Raw genomic sequence first — 17,447 nt, forward strand, 5'->3', positions numbered from 1 at the left:
TCCTCTTTTCCTCCCACATTTGTGTGGCTGTAATATTTGCAGGAGAGCAGACGTGTGTTTGCTGCCACTGTGGCCCCTGGCACAGGCCCTCTGCTCAGTCTCAGCATCCCAAAGCGCTCTTTTAACTGGGGGCCCAGGACGATAAAAAGAAACATCTGCGTCAGAAAAGTTCTCTGTTGTTCGCTCTTTAAAAAAAAAAAAAAAAAATGTTTTTATAATTTATTATTATAATAATACAATAAGAGGGGAAAAAAATAGCAGCCCATGACATAATTTCTTATCTTAGAAAGCTGAGGCTGCATTTACATTTGCTTTTCATGCGGCGTCTGTGTGCTCTCAGGGGCGATGCACTGGAGTATAACTAAGCTAGCATGGAGGATATCCAGCCATTTAAATCAAGCCTCTGGGAATTTTACATAACACATCATTGGCGAGCATCGGTTTTTACATAAAGACAAAGACGGGGCCACAAAGAGCCACCGGACGGGCGTCTTAGCCTGAGACGAGCTGCTGCTGCTGCTGCTGCGCGTGTTTTCGCAGGCTCTTCTAAAGCTTCACGGTCCCGTGCTCACTGTTGTGCTGCGAGAACGCCTCTGCTCATACCCAGACAGAACACAGACAGAAAGCTGCTTATTTCTTTTTTTTTCTTTTTTTTTTACACATGCAGCCAAGGAGGCGGTGGGGCAAAAAAAAAATATTTTTCTGTACTGGACCTCAAAATGGAACGGTCTCCTCCGATGAGGGGTGATCTTCGGAGGAGACGCTGCAGACCTCCATCGATTTACCTCTGCTACGCGCCGTCGTATATTATAGATGTTTCACGAGATGGCTCATGATCTAGACGATGTTGCCTTCATTTAAGAAGAGTTGTGCTTGTGCTAACGGGGGAGGAAGGGCTCTCGATAAACAGAGCAATGAGAGCCTTTCTGATAAATTCTTCCCACGAGTGACAAAGTAATGCCACTAAAATGCAGCAGACTCGTATATCTGGTCGACGGGGGGCTGCGGTGGAGCTGTATCTCACCGGGCGGCCAAGGATGCCACTCCGTCATCACAAGGCCCGGCGTGGGACGGAATCGGGGCGGCCCGCCCGGACAGAAAGCCGACTGATTACTTTTCCAGGCGACAGCCGGCGTCTTCAGGGAGAGTTGAGTTTGCTCCATACTCGGATACTGGACATTGACACGGGGAGTTGCATGAAAATTCTTTAGTGTCCTCATTCACCCACAGTAAAAATGACACTGCTTCCATTCTCCCCGACAGCCTGTATGATCCTAATCCAATCAATTCCTTCACAAATGAGGCCATATGAATAGCCGCAATATTAAATCCGATAATAATATAGATTGATGAACCGTCCGTGACAACATTAGCAGGCCTTTGGTAAAATGCACAGATGAAGAAAAAAAAGAAATCAATGAACTCAAGGACCCGTCATTGGCACGGGCCTCTTCCCCTAATGGGAATACTTTTTACAGACGGGGAATTACAAGTTGAAATATTCTTTTTGATTATTGGACATCCATAGCCAAATATGATTTACATTAATGACCGTAAGTATATTAAGGGCATTTTATCTCCCAGCATCCGAAACAATTGAATAACGACGCTGGCGACCGGGCAGAAGCCTGAGATAATAGAGCGGAGGTAATGTCACTTTAATTACTAATGGATACCTCAATTGTTCGGACTTTGATTTTTCGTCTCTGGGAGTAATCTAATAAGGCAAATATTCATCGTCCTCTTAGAACAATGATTCTGCCGAGGCCAGACAGCGCGGTAGGTTGGGACAGTGGCGTTGCCCCGGATCAACGGTTTATTTGGAGATTGCTTTCAAAAGATTGTACTCCATGTGTAGACAGAAGGCGGTCTTTTCATTCCCAATTGCACATGCCCGATACACTTTAGGCCCGAGACGTTGACCTTGTTAGCAGGGACAGACGTTGTAAAATGTTCCCCTTCAGAACCATAATTGGCCCACGTATTGCTCCTGGCTGTTTGTCATTGGATGAATGTGGCATCCTGTTTTAATGCCGGTTGTCCACATGGAGTCTTGATTAAATTGTGCGCTGCGGTGTTTTGACCTGAGCTTTAATATGAAGTTACAGAACAATCCGACCACAGCTGTGTGTCAATCTGGACGACCTCAAAGGGCTCCAGTCAACAGCAGTTCACTAGATCAAGAGGAGGCGTAGCAGGGTACTCTCTGACATTGCTCTTTAATTAAGTTAAAACGCAGAAAAGGTCCCGACGACCTCCTGAGTCATTGTAGATATAATATTAAGTATCTCCCAGTTAAAACGAGGTGGCATCAGGAAACTGCATCTTGTTAAAGCACATGGTACAGTAAGGCTGACTCATGATGCCAAAGTATTTGTTTTATATTGCATTGAGATAAAGTGATTGCTTTGTAAATTAAATGAAAGAAATTGTGTATTTTAATCAATTTTTTTCAATAACTTCCATACAAAAACATAACATAAGACAACACCGCAGTTAAAAACCTAACAATCTAAACCGTAAATTCCTTCAAAAAATCAGGGAATTCCTGAGAAGAATCATTTCGAAGCGTTGACGGATACATTGAAATCAGTTTAGACCTTCTTCCATAACCCAATTCAAAAGGGTCCTAAATGCCTGCGCCTTTTAAACAGCACATCTCCGGTTCACAACGCAGGCATTGTTTTGTTAACAACTATTTTCAAGGGAAACCCCGATGACCTCATCTGGAGCCACTTTGGAGCCTGCAGTGTATCACTCTGCAAGAAGCGCCGCTTAATTTCATTAGTTCTGACGGTGAATTTAAAGAGCGCCGTGCAAAGGACATTTGGCCCATCCTCCTTAAGAGGTCAACACCGGCCCCACAGGTGTAATCCCATTTACTTTGCTCCTCTGATTTTATGTCCTCGTTAAAAGCTGCTGAAGCAGAAACATGCTATTAGTAAATACGCAGTCGGAATACATATGCGCATTCATCATTCTCCATAGGGGGCCGCAGATCGTGTACTGTGCAGAAATTCCGCATGGACTCTAAATTTAGATCCTTTAATTACCCCTCGGGCTGTGCTCCATTCCTATGAGTATTACATCGAAGCGCACGCCCACCACATTTGTGTTTTATTGACAGTTATTAAAACCACTCCGCTCTGAAAATATAAACACGGTGCTTGTTACTATATGTATCCAACATTGTTAACAAAGTTATCCAACTCTTCCATCTGGATTATGCTGAAGAAGCCAATGCTGTGGTCTAAAGCACAAGAAGAAAAAAAACAAAGCTCTTTCAAAGTCTGAGTCATATCATGTATACGGGTATTCACTTTTCTCTTTTTTTTTTTTTGTTGAATGTCATTGCTGTGACGGTTTTATTGCTTTAGACCCCTCTGCCGGGCAGGTTAGAGGAGCGACTGCACGACTGATGAGCACGGCAGGAAATTGGCAGATGGAAGCATCCATTTCACCGCTAATTAGGGGATCCAGAAGCCCGCCGACTGACAGGGTTCAACTGGGCAATGTAGTGCCTGCCAGCTCCCATCCCGTGCGCTTTATAAAACGCTCTTTAATTCCCCGGCACAATATCATTAACTTTGTAAGTGGATGAACACAATGGACAAGCAATTAAATTAAGTCCTACCATTGAATGTTGGAGGGGAGACTAAATGAAATTAATGCACAATATTTCCCAGGGAGGCAGCCAACCTTGGGAGTGGGTCTGGTTTGTTGGCAGGTCAGGCGCTGCCGAGGCTTTGGCCAATTATGCCTTGTTTAGACCCATCCATAATATTTTCCTCAAAAGAAAATAAAATCAGTGGTTTCCAGATCAATCATGAGCGCATGTCGCTCTGCATTCTGGGAGATTTTAGAATAATGAAGTGGAAGCCCGTAAAGCGTTCTACCGAGCTGTAATACAGGTATTGTAACTGATGCAACAGCGGGGGCTCACTTGAAATGATCAATGAAGGGGGGGGCGGAGGCGGAGCTTAGGAAACACAGCAAATCCAGTGCTTTGAGTAGATGGAGAGATGGCAATGAAACCTTAGTGCAGACTTTCATGCTCCCCTCAGGGAAAATCATGGTCACTTTTTTTCTACAACCTATTAAGTGTTATGTTTTTGTTTTTTAGGGAAATGTCCAGAAAAACCCAGAGATATTTTGTGTGTCGATATCTATGGTCTCCAGACTCATAATGTCCAATTTTGTCCTTATATGAAATATATATCTATATAAGTTAGGTTGAGAGATTCATCGTCCTCAGAAGTTGAATCTCAACGTCCTTGGCTATCAATCAGTGAAATATCTCTACATCTACGACATGTTTGGTGTTGAAAGGTTCCGAGAAAAATAATACTAATGATGAGGTTTCTTCAAGCACCCCCAGCAGATGACATCTGCACTAATAGATTTTTTTTTTCTTTTTTTATGAAGAGATTTGTAGTCGTTGCCCCATTCATCATCCATTTAAACATTGTAATTTGTCTGCTTTTGATCTATTCATTCGTCTTTACTGAGACCAATAGCCAGCATAGGTATCACAACATTTTAGGATTAGGAGCCTCGTCCGCCTGCATTTTGAGGCTGAAGTTCAGTATGTTGCAGCCATAATCAGTCAAAATGAGGCTCAGATGGTCTGGATCTGCTGAATCTTTTTCAATCCTAAGAGATCAATACTCGTCCTGCTTTGCCACGTAAACCAATTTCCAGGAAAGGTTTGCTCATGGGTCCCTTATGGAGACAGTTGAAGAGCATTATTAAATCTTAATTACTGTGAAATTTACAAGAAAATGCGAACACACACACATGCCATGACACAGGAGCACAGCCACACACCCCGGAGACAAGGACTCCTTCAGGACGTGACGGATGGCTCCGGCACTCGGGCGGCTTTCAAATCACAGGAAGTGACAGAGGAAGTTTTAATGAGAGTTTTGTCTGTGTATCCAGTCAGGGCTTCCAAGGCAGCCGATGAATAATAGACACTGCGGCTCAATACTCTGAATACTCAATCAATGGCGGTGGGAGAGGGCCTTGGCAAACACATATGGCAGCCCCCCCCACCCCCCCTCCGGTGGACTCAGGAGGGGCAGAAAACACTAAAGCTGCTCCATCTGTATCTCGTCTTCACTGCAATGTTTCCTTCCGCCTGGCGATGACAAACGGGCTGCACAGAGGCTCTGGTTCACATCCCTCCCCGAGCTCCTGCATGTCAACGGGTCCCCCGGGCGCAGAGGGGCAGCCCCCCCCCCCAAAAAAAAAACAATCCGCGGATCGTTACACTGGGCGGCCGTCGGAGCGCATCTCACGCAGGCCTGTTGTCTGGTGACCCTTTGCGCTCTGTGCGGGGGGAACGCAACGGCGTATGAATGGCGGCCGGCGGTGACTAATGAGGATATTATGTAGCTATTAGTCGGAGCTTATGTCCCTGCCTCCTCCTCTAAGCCGCTTTGACACAACATGCGTGCCTGATATATCGCAACAACGTTCCTTCATGACAGAACATCTGATTGACCTTTTCCGATAAGACGCTGCTGCGGTGGCGGCGTGTGTGTGTGTGCGTGTGCGCACACCCGTGGGTTTCCGTGGTGATCACTCGGGATTTGACGGATGAGGGGACACCGGGGATGTCTGTGCAATGGGATATAAACTGGAAAACAGCCCGTTTAGTCTGTGCTGTCCGAGGCGCGAGATGCCCCGGGAGGCCCCAGAGGAGGCATTTCTGAGATGACCCCGGTCACGGCACGGGCGCCGCATCACTTCAAGGGAAGCGTCGCTGACAGCCATTTCTGTCTCTATTACGACCTCCCATCCGTGTGATCACGAGACGTTTGCTTTAAGGGAAATGCAGGCAGAGAATCGATCACACGAGGCATTGATCGAGGAATCGTTTCAACGCGGTTTAGCGTTTACTTGTGTTACCTGTCTGGTTATTTTACCAGTAAGAGGAGGGGGGCCCGCAACGTGATTTGTCTCTAAGGGTCCCGGTGCTCAACCCCAGGTTTTGTAGTTCTTCTAACGATATGAGCATGTTTTTGGGAAATATGTTTTTAAAAATCTACCGTGGCAATAATAATGATTAAAATACTACCAGCAGTATGAGCTGGCACAGAAGCTCTACAGAAGCACCAAAAGCCTTTCGACTGGGGGGCCTTAGTTGACCCCAAAAAAAGCGTGGTCATTTCCAGCCCCTTGTTAGAGGGCTTTAGGAGCGTTTCATCCATTTCCCTATTAAGCGTCCTCCTTACCCTGGGAAGTTGCACAGCGACACTGCAATGACACCTGGAGTGTGTATGTGTCAGCTCTCCCGGGACCGGACCACTCTCCCTCAGCACAGATTGGAGGTGAGACCTTGGAGGAAAAATGATTACTTTTATGTTTGCTTTATGGCTCATTTTTCACATTAAACCGCAGAAAATCCATGCTGGGGTCACAGCATTCCCACTTTCCCGCGTCGGCCGGAACTCCTTTTTGCAGCCCTCGGTATCGATAAAGCATTCAGCGGAGCAAAGTATGCACCGATATGTACTGCAGCCCTCAAGTCTCTTATTGGCTTTTATTCTTACTGGCGCCCTAATGGGACCTCCGCCTGGACCCGCTGGGATCTCTGTGAGAATGGCCACACGCAGCGGGGACGAGCCCGAGCCAGTCGTAACGCCACGACGTCGTCATTGTCTTACTATCTACAATTATGGCGATAACTCATTTCCCCCTTACCCCCCCCCCTCACGGTGCATTTAATAGACTGCGTTTTACTAATGGTAAATTAAGTAGCCCACGGTGGCAGCGGGGGTTTATAAATATGTAAAATATACTTTTAATTATTTCAAGTGAATCTGGCGGCTAATCAATAAAGAGGGACGTGAGGAACATACGTCTGACACGGGCCTTTGTGGAGCGGCGGGTAGAAGATAAGCTCGGCCTGTCAGCGCCGCGCCGCCCTAATGAATATTTTGAGGCTGTCATGTCGGGAGACAAATGGATTAATTGCACCCGGCTAATATAATAGCTTCTTCATGAAGAGTGCAGGAGGGAGGCAGAGGAGAGGAGAGCGCGCCCGCCGCTGCCAGCTTCTCAACCCCCCTGTCAAATAAATATTTATCAGTGTGGAGGACCAAGGGAGGGGGGGGGGGGGGTTAAGTAGATTTTTCGCGATTACACAGGGAGGCACTTAAGCGTCGTCGTTTATCATTTTATTTGAGAATTGATTCGGGGCGATTAGTTTGGTGTCATATTCATTTAGTATTTTTTGAGGCATTTGCGGGGGGGGGGGGGGGGGGGTCGGTCTGAGAGGGACTGTTAAAATAGAGGGTTTCATCATTTATTTCTAGTTCTCACAGTTGTTGTTTTTACTGCAGATGACAGTTGTTGATGCAGTCATTAATCAGGGTTGAGGACTGATGATTTATTTCACAATTAAATCTTTTTTTTTCCTATCAATTGATGATTAAGTTTTAAGGAAAATAGTCTGGAATTTAAGCCTGGCCTAATTTACCAGAGCTCAAAGGAAAATCTATTGCTTTGTTTTTGTCAAAAAGACCAAATCTTGTTTTAAATATGACCATTAATCAATTGATTTCTGTCCATCTACATTTAATCTGTTTATGGTTTCCGCTGCTGTGCTTTAGTCCACAGAGGACTGCTATTTATTTTCCCATAGACTGATGAAACATATACTTTTTATACATCTCCATAATTCCCATGTGTCATATTTCAAAATAGTCATTTTCATTTGACTGCCCTCAGAAACATTTACACAAACAGCCGCAGCTTTAGCAAAGGTGCCCCCCCCCATACTGCCCTCTCTCCGATCCATCTCTGTCTCCGGGTTTGTTGTCGGCACTTTAAGGTGAAAGACAACATAAAGACCAGCGTGCGTGTCTGTGCGTGTGCGTGCGTGTGTGTGTGTGCGTGTGTGTGTGTGTGTGTGTGGCCTTCCTGGAAGCCATCCTCTCGCGATGGGAAGCTTGTGACCTTGAGTCCGTGCCTTTCCCCCGTCAACGTTCCTGCCGCCTCCCTCTGTCCTCCACCAGAGCAGGAGAGTGGGGTTGGCTGGGGGGTGGGGGTGGGGGGGGGGCTCGGGTCACCAGCCGCTGTTCTCATCAATTAAATGTGCGACAGTGTTTTTTCCTCCACGTCGGCTGGACCTGTGTGTCAAGGAGATGGGCAGGACCTCATGTTTGTGCTTTTGACAAATCAGCAAATGTTTAATCTCAAAATGTGCCAGCGCTCATGAATAATGCAGAGGCTGGGGGGAGGAGGAAGAGAAGGAGGAGGAGGAGGGGGGGGGCGACGAAGAGAGGCGTCTGGCCTCAATAGGGGGAAACGCAGGAAAAACCCCTCCGACTAAATCCTCCTTGGTGCCCAGAAGCTTTTCTTCTACGGGTGTCTCCTCCTTCTTGATCACACCCCTCTAAGCTCCGTCACTCCTCCTTCCTGTTACTGTACCTGAGTGCGGCCATCCAACTTCAGCGTGACCCCCCCCCCCCCCCCTCCTCTCCCTCCTGCCCTTTCGTTTTTTCCCCCTCTTGTTTTTTAAATTGGGTCTTTATAGTAAAAGTTGCTCAGCGCCCTCTCGGTCTCCCTCCCTTCGAGGGCAGAATGGAGACCGATGCAGAGCCAGAGGTCCTCTATCTCAAAGACACAGGGGATTGAGACCCCCCCCCCCCCAACCCTCTTACCCGAGTGCAAAGACGGCGACAGAAAGCAGTGTAGCGGTCTGTGAACCGCATCAAATCCCCTCCTTCCCACAAACTTTGATTGGTTTGTCCGCCGATATGGGAAAGTTCTCCTATTGTCCGCGGCGGGGAAATTAAGATTTTAAGCCCATTGAAGTCGATAAAAAAAAAATATCCATCTGAAAGTGTTCACCCTTTGAGAGCTGGGATTGTTGACAGGCCACATGGGGTGGAGGGTGAGGGTGGGGGTGGGGGTGGGGGTACTGTACCAGGAGCACCTCCAGGAGGTCAAGCCTTTGCACACTGAACATGGTGAAAGGTTCGGCTCGGAAACCGGGGAAAACAATGTGGCTCTTGGGAAAGTGGGGAATTTGTTTCTTGTCTCTTTTGAAGTGGGGGTTTGGAAATTTGATACCATCCGTAACGTTGGCGATGCTGGATCGGATCTGGATCTGGTAAAGATATAGATCTATTTGTGAAAGTGTGTCTCTCAATCTGACTTCTCTTCCCCCTCTCTCTCAGGCCCTTGGAAGTTTCTACTTTATCCACGAGTCCTTGAAAAACATCCACCAGTTTGATTTCAAAGGTGAGTAGCCTAACACCCCCCCTAACCCCCCTCCCCCACACACAAACATAAATCACCATGAAATGAGAGCCTCATCCCATCCCTCCACCCCCTGCACATGACACACAACCATTCACAAGCCATTCCGGCTTCCATCAAAAACCAGTGGAGCTAAGATTGGCTTGATAATGTAACGGGGGGGGGATGGTAATGCTTATTAATATTGGGATTTAATTCATAAGATTTCGGGCCCGGCGGTAATGGTGTGCGGCGGGTTATTGGACAGTTACGGCGGTCTCATCAGGCTGCGGTGTCAGAGGGCCCGGGGGCCGCCGGCCACGCTAATTAAAGGAGGGGATATAGATGTGGAGGCGTCCCCGCTTCCTATTAGACCCAAGTCAGCATTAGAGTCAGTTGCCCTGTAGTGAAGGACAGGGCGAAGACGAGGGGGGGCAACCCCCCCATTTAACTGACATGGACTTTAAAGATGTGACTAAATCTGAATTACAGAAACTACTGCTTTGTTGTTGGAGGCCTTTTCTTTCCCAGCAGAGAAAGCCATTTGTGAGGAAAAGCACATGACAGATGGATGACACACTGTACAAGTGTTGGTTACCTGAAGGCAGCTAAATGGAAGTCAGCCATCATGTCACTGTCCTTCTGCTCCTTGATCATGTTTTAGTTTTTTTTTTTTATGTAAAAGTAATCTATTGAGCGCCCTAATATACACACACACACACACACACACACACACACACAATAAGAGTGAAAAGTTTGGACACCCTTTGTGTTTGAATAGAATGAGAAAATGTGTCTATCGCCCCAAACCCATTCATTCCTCATTCTGACCAGCAGGTGGTGCAGTTGTCGGACTATCTGGCTTTCGTTGAGGTTTTAATTGCAACAGGAGATTCTGACACACAGACACAGTCAGGCGGGCCAGCACCCAGCTATGTTTTGTGACAATAAACTGTCCCCCCCCCCACACACTCTGTCTCACCCCATCTCTCTCCTGTGTCTCTACTTGAAGCCAAGAAATTCAAGAAGGTCGTGGGGAAGGAGACCTACTCTGAGACACTAGAGAGCACACCGTCGCTGGAGAAGGAGAAGTTTCCTCAGGACTACTTTCCAGAGGTGGGTGACGTGACAGGCGACACTTGGCTGACGGATGGCGGGGCTGTCGTCTCATGGCAGCTCTCTGCCGGGACGGGGGCTGACGGATGGAATGAACACAGAGCTCTTTTACATCGCATGCAGGTTTAATAAAGCTGCTGAATTGAAAAAGTCATCAATCAGGGACACAAACCAATGACTTTTGATTTATTTTCCCCCCTAAACAAGATTGCAAAAGAAATCGTATGAAACACCTGAACCTCGAGACTTGTTCTGTTAAACCATGCCAGACTTCAGTTAATAATTCAAACATTTTCTTTCCCCTACTTTTTACATAATTTTACAGAAAAGCCATTTTGTTTGCAATGTACCTCGTCTCTGTTTTTAGAGTCCAATTTTACCTTTTTCTGCTTCGAGGAAACCTGGCTGACACGCGGCCGATTTGAAGACAAATCAGTCACAAAAATCCCAATGTGAACCAGGGGGGGGAGATGGGAGGGAAGGGGGGGGGGGGGGGGGGGGTCCTCGTCCTGTCCCTTGGAGCAATTCCCCCGCTCACTCCGCCGTGTTCGGGCCTTTCTGGTTCTGGTGTGTGTCTCTCTCTGTGTGTGTGTGTGTGTGTGTGTGTGTGTGTGTGTGTGTGTGTGTGTGTGTGTGTGTGTGTGTGTGTGTGTGTGTGTGTGTGTGTGTGTGTGTGTGTGTGTGTGTGTGTGTGTGTGTGTGTGTCTCTCTCTCTGTGTGTGTGTGTGTGTGTGTGTGTGTGTGTGTGTGTGTGTGTGTGTGTGTGTGTGTGTGTGTGTGTGTGTGTGTGTGTGTGTGTGTGTGTGTGCCATGCATAGCTGTGCTGATATAGTAATAAAGAGCACCGCCGCCCGCGTGTCATCCCCGCACTCCCCACTCATCTGTCAACCATGCTCCGCCGGCCGCCTCCGCAAATATATGCAAAACAGATGGATACGGCCCCTTCACACACTTCCCCCCATTTTTCGTCTCTTTCACCCACTTGCCAGGACACCCCACCCGGAGCTGCCCCCCCCCCACGTTATGCTCCCCCAACAGGCATGCACATCCAAACATCCTCAGGTTTCCCCACGTTCCGGCGATGATCTAAAACCAATTACACTGATTGCGGTGGACGCTTTGTTCTTTGCTTCTTTTTTTTTTTTTAAGTGGGACGAGCGAAACAAGCGCGGCGCGTCCAGAAAGTGATGCAGAGGGAAATGAGTGGTGGTGGGGGGGTGGGGGGTTGCCCCAGTGATTTATGCCTCAATCCGGACCACGATATGAATCTGGGATGATGTGCCGGAGAGCAGCACTCCAGATAATGTTAGCCCATTTTAAAAGAGCAGATTTGTGTAGTCTATCAGGGTCGGCGAGTATTTTATTTTTTTCTCCTCCTTCCCTCCGCCCTCTCCGGCTCCTCCGCCGCCCCTGCGTAGTGAGAAATTGGTTGTTATCATAGATCACAGATACTGCTCAAACCTCTTATGAAAGATGAATTAATTTCACTAATGCTTTAATGCAAAGCTCTCATGAGGGAGGCAGACTGGTGATAACCCCTGCCTCGTCCCCGCTTCCTCCGCCCGTGATTTATGCCCTCTTTTAGTAGATGAAACCGCCTAGATTTGCCATCCATCTGCAGCTTTGAGGAATCCTATTACACCGGGGTGTGTATGTGGTGTTGGAGGTAGGGGGGGGGCGATGGATGTTGGGCCAGACGGAACCACACACACACACACACACACACACGCGGGAGACCCGAAAGCAGTTGCTGGAGTTGCGGTTCTGAGATTCAGGCCTTGCAGACGACCCGGGCCTGATTATTTAAAGCTTGCGACAAAGACGCCGAGGGCGTGTTTACCTGCTCGTAAAGAGGAAACAAAGAGTTTGAAATGCGTCCGGGTCTTCACACAAAATCCTCCCAGGAAGGTTAGAGTGACAGCAGACAGCTCAGGTAGCGCGTGCGTGCGTGCGTGTGCGTGTGTGTGTGTGTGTGTGCGCGCACTTCGTCCCTTCACGATCCCCCTCGTTAATACAGTGTCAGTAAGCGGGATGCTGGTGACATCATGGTGGGAGGGCCGAGTGTATAAAAGAGGAACCGAATGTCATTTGCTGCATTGAGCGTTTTGCGCGGTGGACTCATCGCCATGAAACCAAAATCATTTGAATTATCGACTAATCCGCAAACTATTTTCCCACCATCGATCGACCTGATGTGATGTGCTCAAACAACCTGGAGATTGTCAACTGAGATAAACGTGAAACGTACCGTCTTTGACTGCTTAAAAGTGGGCGGGGCTAAAGAACCCTCATGCTATCTCTAAAGGTTTATGATCAATGTATCATGTCAGGATAAGAGTGTTGGAAATTGGCTGGTATTTATTTCCTTATATTTTGTTTTACAGGATGAAAATTATATTGAAATAAAGAAAACAAATTAAAAAATCAGCCAAAAAAGTTCCTGCTAGTCATCCCATCTTAGCCGTTAGGGTCGATTAATGGCTGTGTACCAGTGTGCAAGGAATGAATAACACTACTTAACTTTAAGGAATGAACCCAGGCACAAGGCTTTCTGTCTCGCCTTTCAAACCCAGCGTCCTATAACTCAAACATTGGGGGACATTCCCAAACATCCCCACTTACTGCTCGCTGCCCTCTTCTGCTCCCACTGCTCTTCTGCTCCCTGATTTAAGCGCCACGACGCCGGCCCTCTCCGTGGTTCCACCATGAGGAGGGAGGGAGGGAGTTAACACAAAATGAAATGCTGAATGAAACGGAAGTGGACAGAATCGCTGGCGCATTTCCCCTGAAAGGTCGCCGTGATGGATTTGGCGGCCCGCTGTTCCGTCAATCTCTCGGCGCCCCCCCCCCCCCCCCGCTGCCTCCCCCGTTGGGGGGTGTTAATATATTTATTTGTTTGGCTTGGATAATACGTGCCTCCAAATGCCATTGCATCATAAGGATTTGTCATTGCCTTATATAAATAAAGTATACGACCCAGACCTTAATGTGCCCTTGCTATTGATTGTTCTGCGCAGCCGGTATGAAAAAGAGAGAGAAGGGAACCGCCAACAGGCCGTAGATCAACGTCCATATGAGTTTGTGTTTGTTGTTTGGCACCGCGGAGCGCGCCCATAAAAGCATTGACTCCTCGTACCCTTTTAGTGCCCTAAGCTTCGATACGGGGCTGCGATTACGTGAAAACCCCCCCCCCCCCCTTTCTCCTCTTTGATTTAAACCTGCAATGTGCAAACGCGACGCCCCGGTGCAAGGAGATGAAGTCGCTCAAGCTGGCATCGCTTGTAAAATTGCTCGCCGCGTTTATCGCCGCACAAGACACCTGTGACACAGATAGCGCTGGCCACGACGTTTGGGGAGCTCGTAAAAGGAGGAGGCGATGGAAAGGACGCAAGGCGAAGGCCTTCCTCCATAACCTTTTGGTTTTTTTTTAACCTACACGAATGCATCGCAGAAATCAAAAAAGGAATTTTACCACTGAAACATCCAATTTTGAATCCATTTATTTACCTCCTCAAAGCACTCGGCATTCCTGCGTCGTGTGGAGCGCCGCTCTCTGTACATGGTGGACACACACACACGTATGTTGACATGCTGTCCAGTCATATAAACCCTATTTGAGCGCCCCCCCCCCCCCCCTCTCAGTTGATGGAATAAAGATAAATGTGACTGTCTGCAGGGGCTCAAATCAATCAGTGTTTGTGTGTATTACTTATTACTCACAGTGCATTTCTGTCATAGGGCTTTTGTGTGACCCTCCACACACACACACACACACACACACTCCACTGCCCTCCACTATTCTATCAGACCCCCCCTCCCCTTCTGAACATCACCCCGTCATAATGTTATTTATGGGGGTCGGACTTGGATCTGAAGTATAACAAAGGTCAAAGCTGTGTGTGTGTGTGTGTGTGTGTGTGTCATTTTAACGGAGAGTTATCTTCTTAGTCATCTTCTTAGTTTGGGGGGGGGGGGGTTATTTAGTGGTTCAGAGTAGTTCCGGTGGTCCTTCTTCTCTCCATCTGCCCGTGTTGTCTTTATTTTTGTCTTATTTCCTGTCTGTCTCTTTCTCGTTGTGTGTGTGTTTGTCTCCCCCGCCGCCCCCCCTGGATGTGACCCGCTGTGTCGCTGCCGTTCATCACTGCCACGGGCAGGGACGCCACCGCTGACCTATGAGAGGTTGGCCAATGTCAGCCCCCGAAGCCTCGCAACCTTTTACTGTTGCCCTTCGACCCCCCCCCCCCCCCCCCCCCACCGACCATCCCGTCCCCCTCTCTGTGCCACCGACTCCTCGCCCCGATGCGGGATATGATTGCGTGTCATGACTGTGGTCAGGGTGAAAACCGCACATTGGCAAAAATCATCTGTTTTTACGAAGGTGTGTGTGTGTGTGGGGGGGGAGGAGCGAGGTGATGATGATGATGTCCCAGCAGGAGATTAAATGGGGCCGGACAGCATCTGTGTCATCATCCCCGCTACACAACATCAGCTGCGGTGACCAAATCATGATGTCATTGTGTCAGCCAATAGAGAGAGAGACAGACACTTCTCTTCTTCTTCTTTGATTGATGATTGCGTTAGATAATCATCTTAACCGCACTTCCAACCAGACCGTTCCTCCTCTTTTGCCAATGTAGATGCTTGTTTCACTCGACTCAGACGGCCGCACGCTCTTTACTGCATGCGTGCGTGTGTGTGTGTGTGTGTGTGTGTTTATAAGCGAGCGATGAAGCGGGGGGTCAATCAGTCATACGTGGAGGAAATGGGGCAATCTGGGGCCGGGTGTCAGGGAAAGTGATGGATTTTAATGCCGCAATTGTAGTTAATGGCTCTTTAAATTAAATCGAGAGTAAACGTCTGGTATGGGCACTGAGCAAGCCCCCTCCCCCCCAACACAAACTCCTCATCTCGTCCCTCTTCATCCTCCACACTCTTAATACCTCAACTTTGCAGCAACAAACTCATCTGGTTATATTTCTGATATGATCCAATTCAGTTGGTTTAAAACCTTTTTTTTTTCATCTGTTGTGCGACACGCGTCTAATTCCATTTGCTGCTTTTCAAAGTCACAATGTTGGGACAGCGAGTTATAATTGGGCCCATACATCCTACCGAGGTCGTATGGATTAATTCAAGTATGCTAATGTAATTCAATTTGATACAGTTAATCTTGCACTAATGCAGATTGAAGGATGTGAGGTGCAATCAAATACCTCTTAGCCCTTTTAATTTGCTCCAGAGTTTCTTTTTTCTTTTTTTTTTTCTTTTTTTAATAAAATTAGTCAATTTGTAATTATGTGACCTGGCCCATAATTAGTTTATTCATCACTGCAGTTAACTCCCCATTAGGAGTATCAGAGCGAGATGGACAGGCTGAGGGGAAAGAGACTTATTTATCTTTTCAGAATGGGAACACTCGCAGCATCAATTTGTCTCCCGTTTAATAACCAGCTTCACGGTGAACCACGTGCTGTTTGAGCGAGGTCTCTGGACTTGTGATTGGATAATTAACTCAAGGCTGGTGGAATCTGATCAAACAACTGCATGCTGGAGGTCTGCAGCGAGTGGAAATGTTTATTTTGTGTGACATTGGGCCATGCAGGCTGTAACTTTTCTTTAAACCCACAATTTTATTTTATAAGTATATTTGATCAGCTGATTTTAAGTACAGCGTTGTTGTACACTGCCAAAATTGCAGGGAGAAATTTGCAGCATGTATTTAAGTGCTTTTGTTATTTTTTTACTTTTTTAAAGATCAAATAAAGATATATGCGAAGATTGAAGTAGTGTATATATTAGTATCAATAGTATTGAGTTCAGTAATATAATGTCATTTAACACTGTTAATACTGTAATGTGGTTTCGCCTAACAATCGAATGATAAGTTTTATTATCAATTTTCTTTTCTTTAAAGATTGTAACATAAGCAAATCCTCAACTGAGAAGCTGGAATTAGGGTTTACCATGAAAGTTACTTAAAGTACAGGACTAGAGTACATTTAGTTTGTTACTGCTAATTCGACATTTAATCCATAAGACAATCCCTTTCCTGTTTCCTTCCTTTCCTTCCTTCGTAGGGAGCAGTCAGCCATGTTGGACCACAGTGTTTCTACGGCAGCCCAGAATGGCCAAACCGTGGCTCTAGAGAGTGAGATCTTTTAGGGTCTTCACGGTAACGATACGCCACTGTAGTTTTCTCTGCGTCTTGTCTTCCAAAGGGAGGAGTGAGTTGAGGGGTATTCAGTCAGCTGCAATCTGCAACCACAACACAAGATGTCGCCACATCCCACGCACTGTCCCCTTTAATCAGTCATGTTTATCCGTGTCCAAGTCTCATTTCATTAAAACTCCTGTGAATCCAATACAAGAGGAATTTCCTGGGACAGAAACTCAACTTGAAAGTTCATGACAGTGTTGAAAAATGTGAACTTGCAGGTGATGGACCTTGATGGCTGTGAATCATTTGAGGTGCTGGCGTTTCCTTTGCCTCGCGCTGACTGAATCCCTCCTGTTGTCTTGCTAAATTGAGTCTCTCCGTTCCACAGTGCAAGTGGTCCAGAAAGGGATTCATCAGAACTCGATGGGCCCTGGCTGACTGGTGAGTCCCCCCCCCCCCCTGCAGAGACACATCCCACCTCATCTCTCTTCCTCCCTGAATCATTGCAGGGGCACCATTGTGATTGGAGATGTGGCCAACCGTGTCGGTCGAGCCCCGGCGGGGGCTGCGTGAGGGAGAGGGACATCCAGTACATAGCTGAACCCTTTCCGGACAGTGTCCCAGGGAAAAAGCCCGCCGGGATTTGATTAGACGTAATCGCGTTAGTCAAGCAGTTGCATATGACGGATGACCAAAAAAGATTACATGCAATTGAACCTGCGCGGTATAAACGAAAGAACCGCTGGCTTCCACTGTGAGCAGAGTGGGGGTCTGTAATCTAATAGAGGGATGACATGAGAACTAAAGAGCTGAAACGGTAAGCATTTAATAGGGGCATGACGTTTGACGAGAGCGGCAGAGAATGAGGGGGGGTTGTAAGGAAAGCCAAAGATGAGCGTGTCCTCATTTGTTCAGGATGTCG

At 47.3% G+C, this 17,447-nt stretch overlaps 1 protein-coding gene across 2 annotated transcripts in view; it reads left to right on the plus strand.

Moving 5' to 3' along the window:
- The window catches only part of LOC119213835 (inositol polyphosphate-5-phosphatase A), a 104,851-nt gene that overhangs the window by 43,936 nt on the left and 43,468 nt on the right, over positions 1–17,447 (plus strand). For both annotated transcript variants that reach the window (XM_037464987.2, XM_037464986.2), the window contains exons 5-7: positions 9,192–9,255; positions 10,265–10,368; positions 16,914–16,966. In XM_037464987.2, the coding sequence (XP_037320884.1) occupies positions 9,192–9,255; positions 10,265–10,368; positions 16,914–16,966 (221 nt within the window). The remainder of the gene's footprint in view (positions 1–9,191; positions 9,256–10,264; positions 10,369–16,913; positions 16,967–17,447) is intronic.

This window comes from Pungitius pungitius, chromosome 13, assembly GCF_949316345.1.
Source record: "Pungitius pungitius chromosome 13, fPunPun2.1, whole genome shotgun sequence".
Lineage (NCBI taxonomy): Eukaryota > Metazoa > Chordata > Actinopteri > Perciformes > Gasterosteidae > Pungitius > Pungitius pungitius.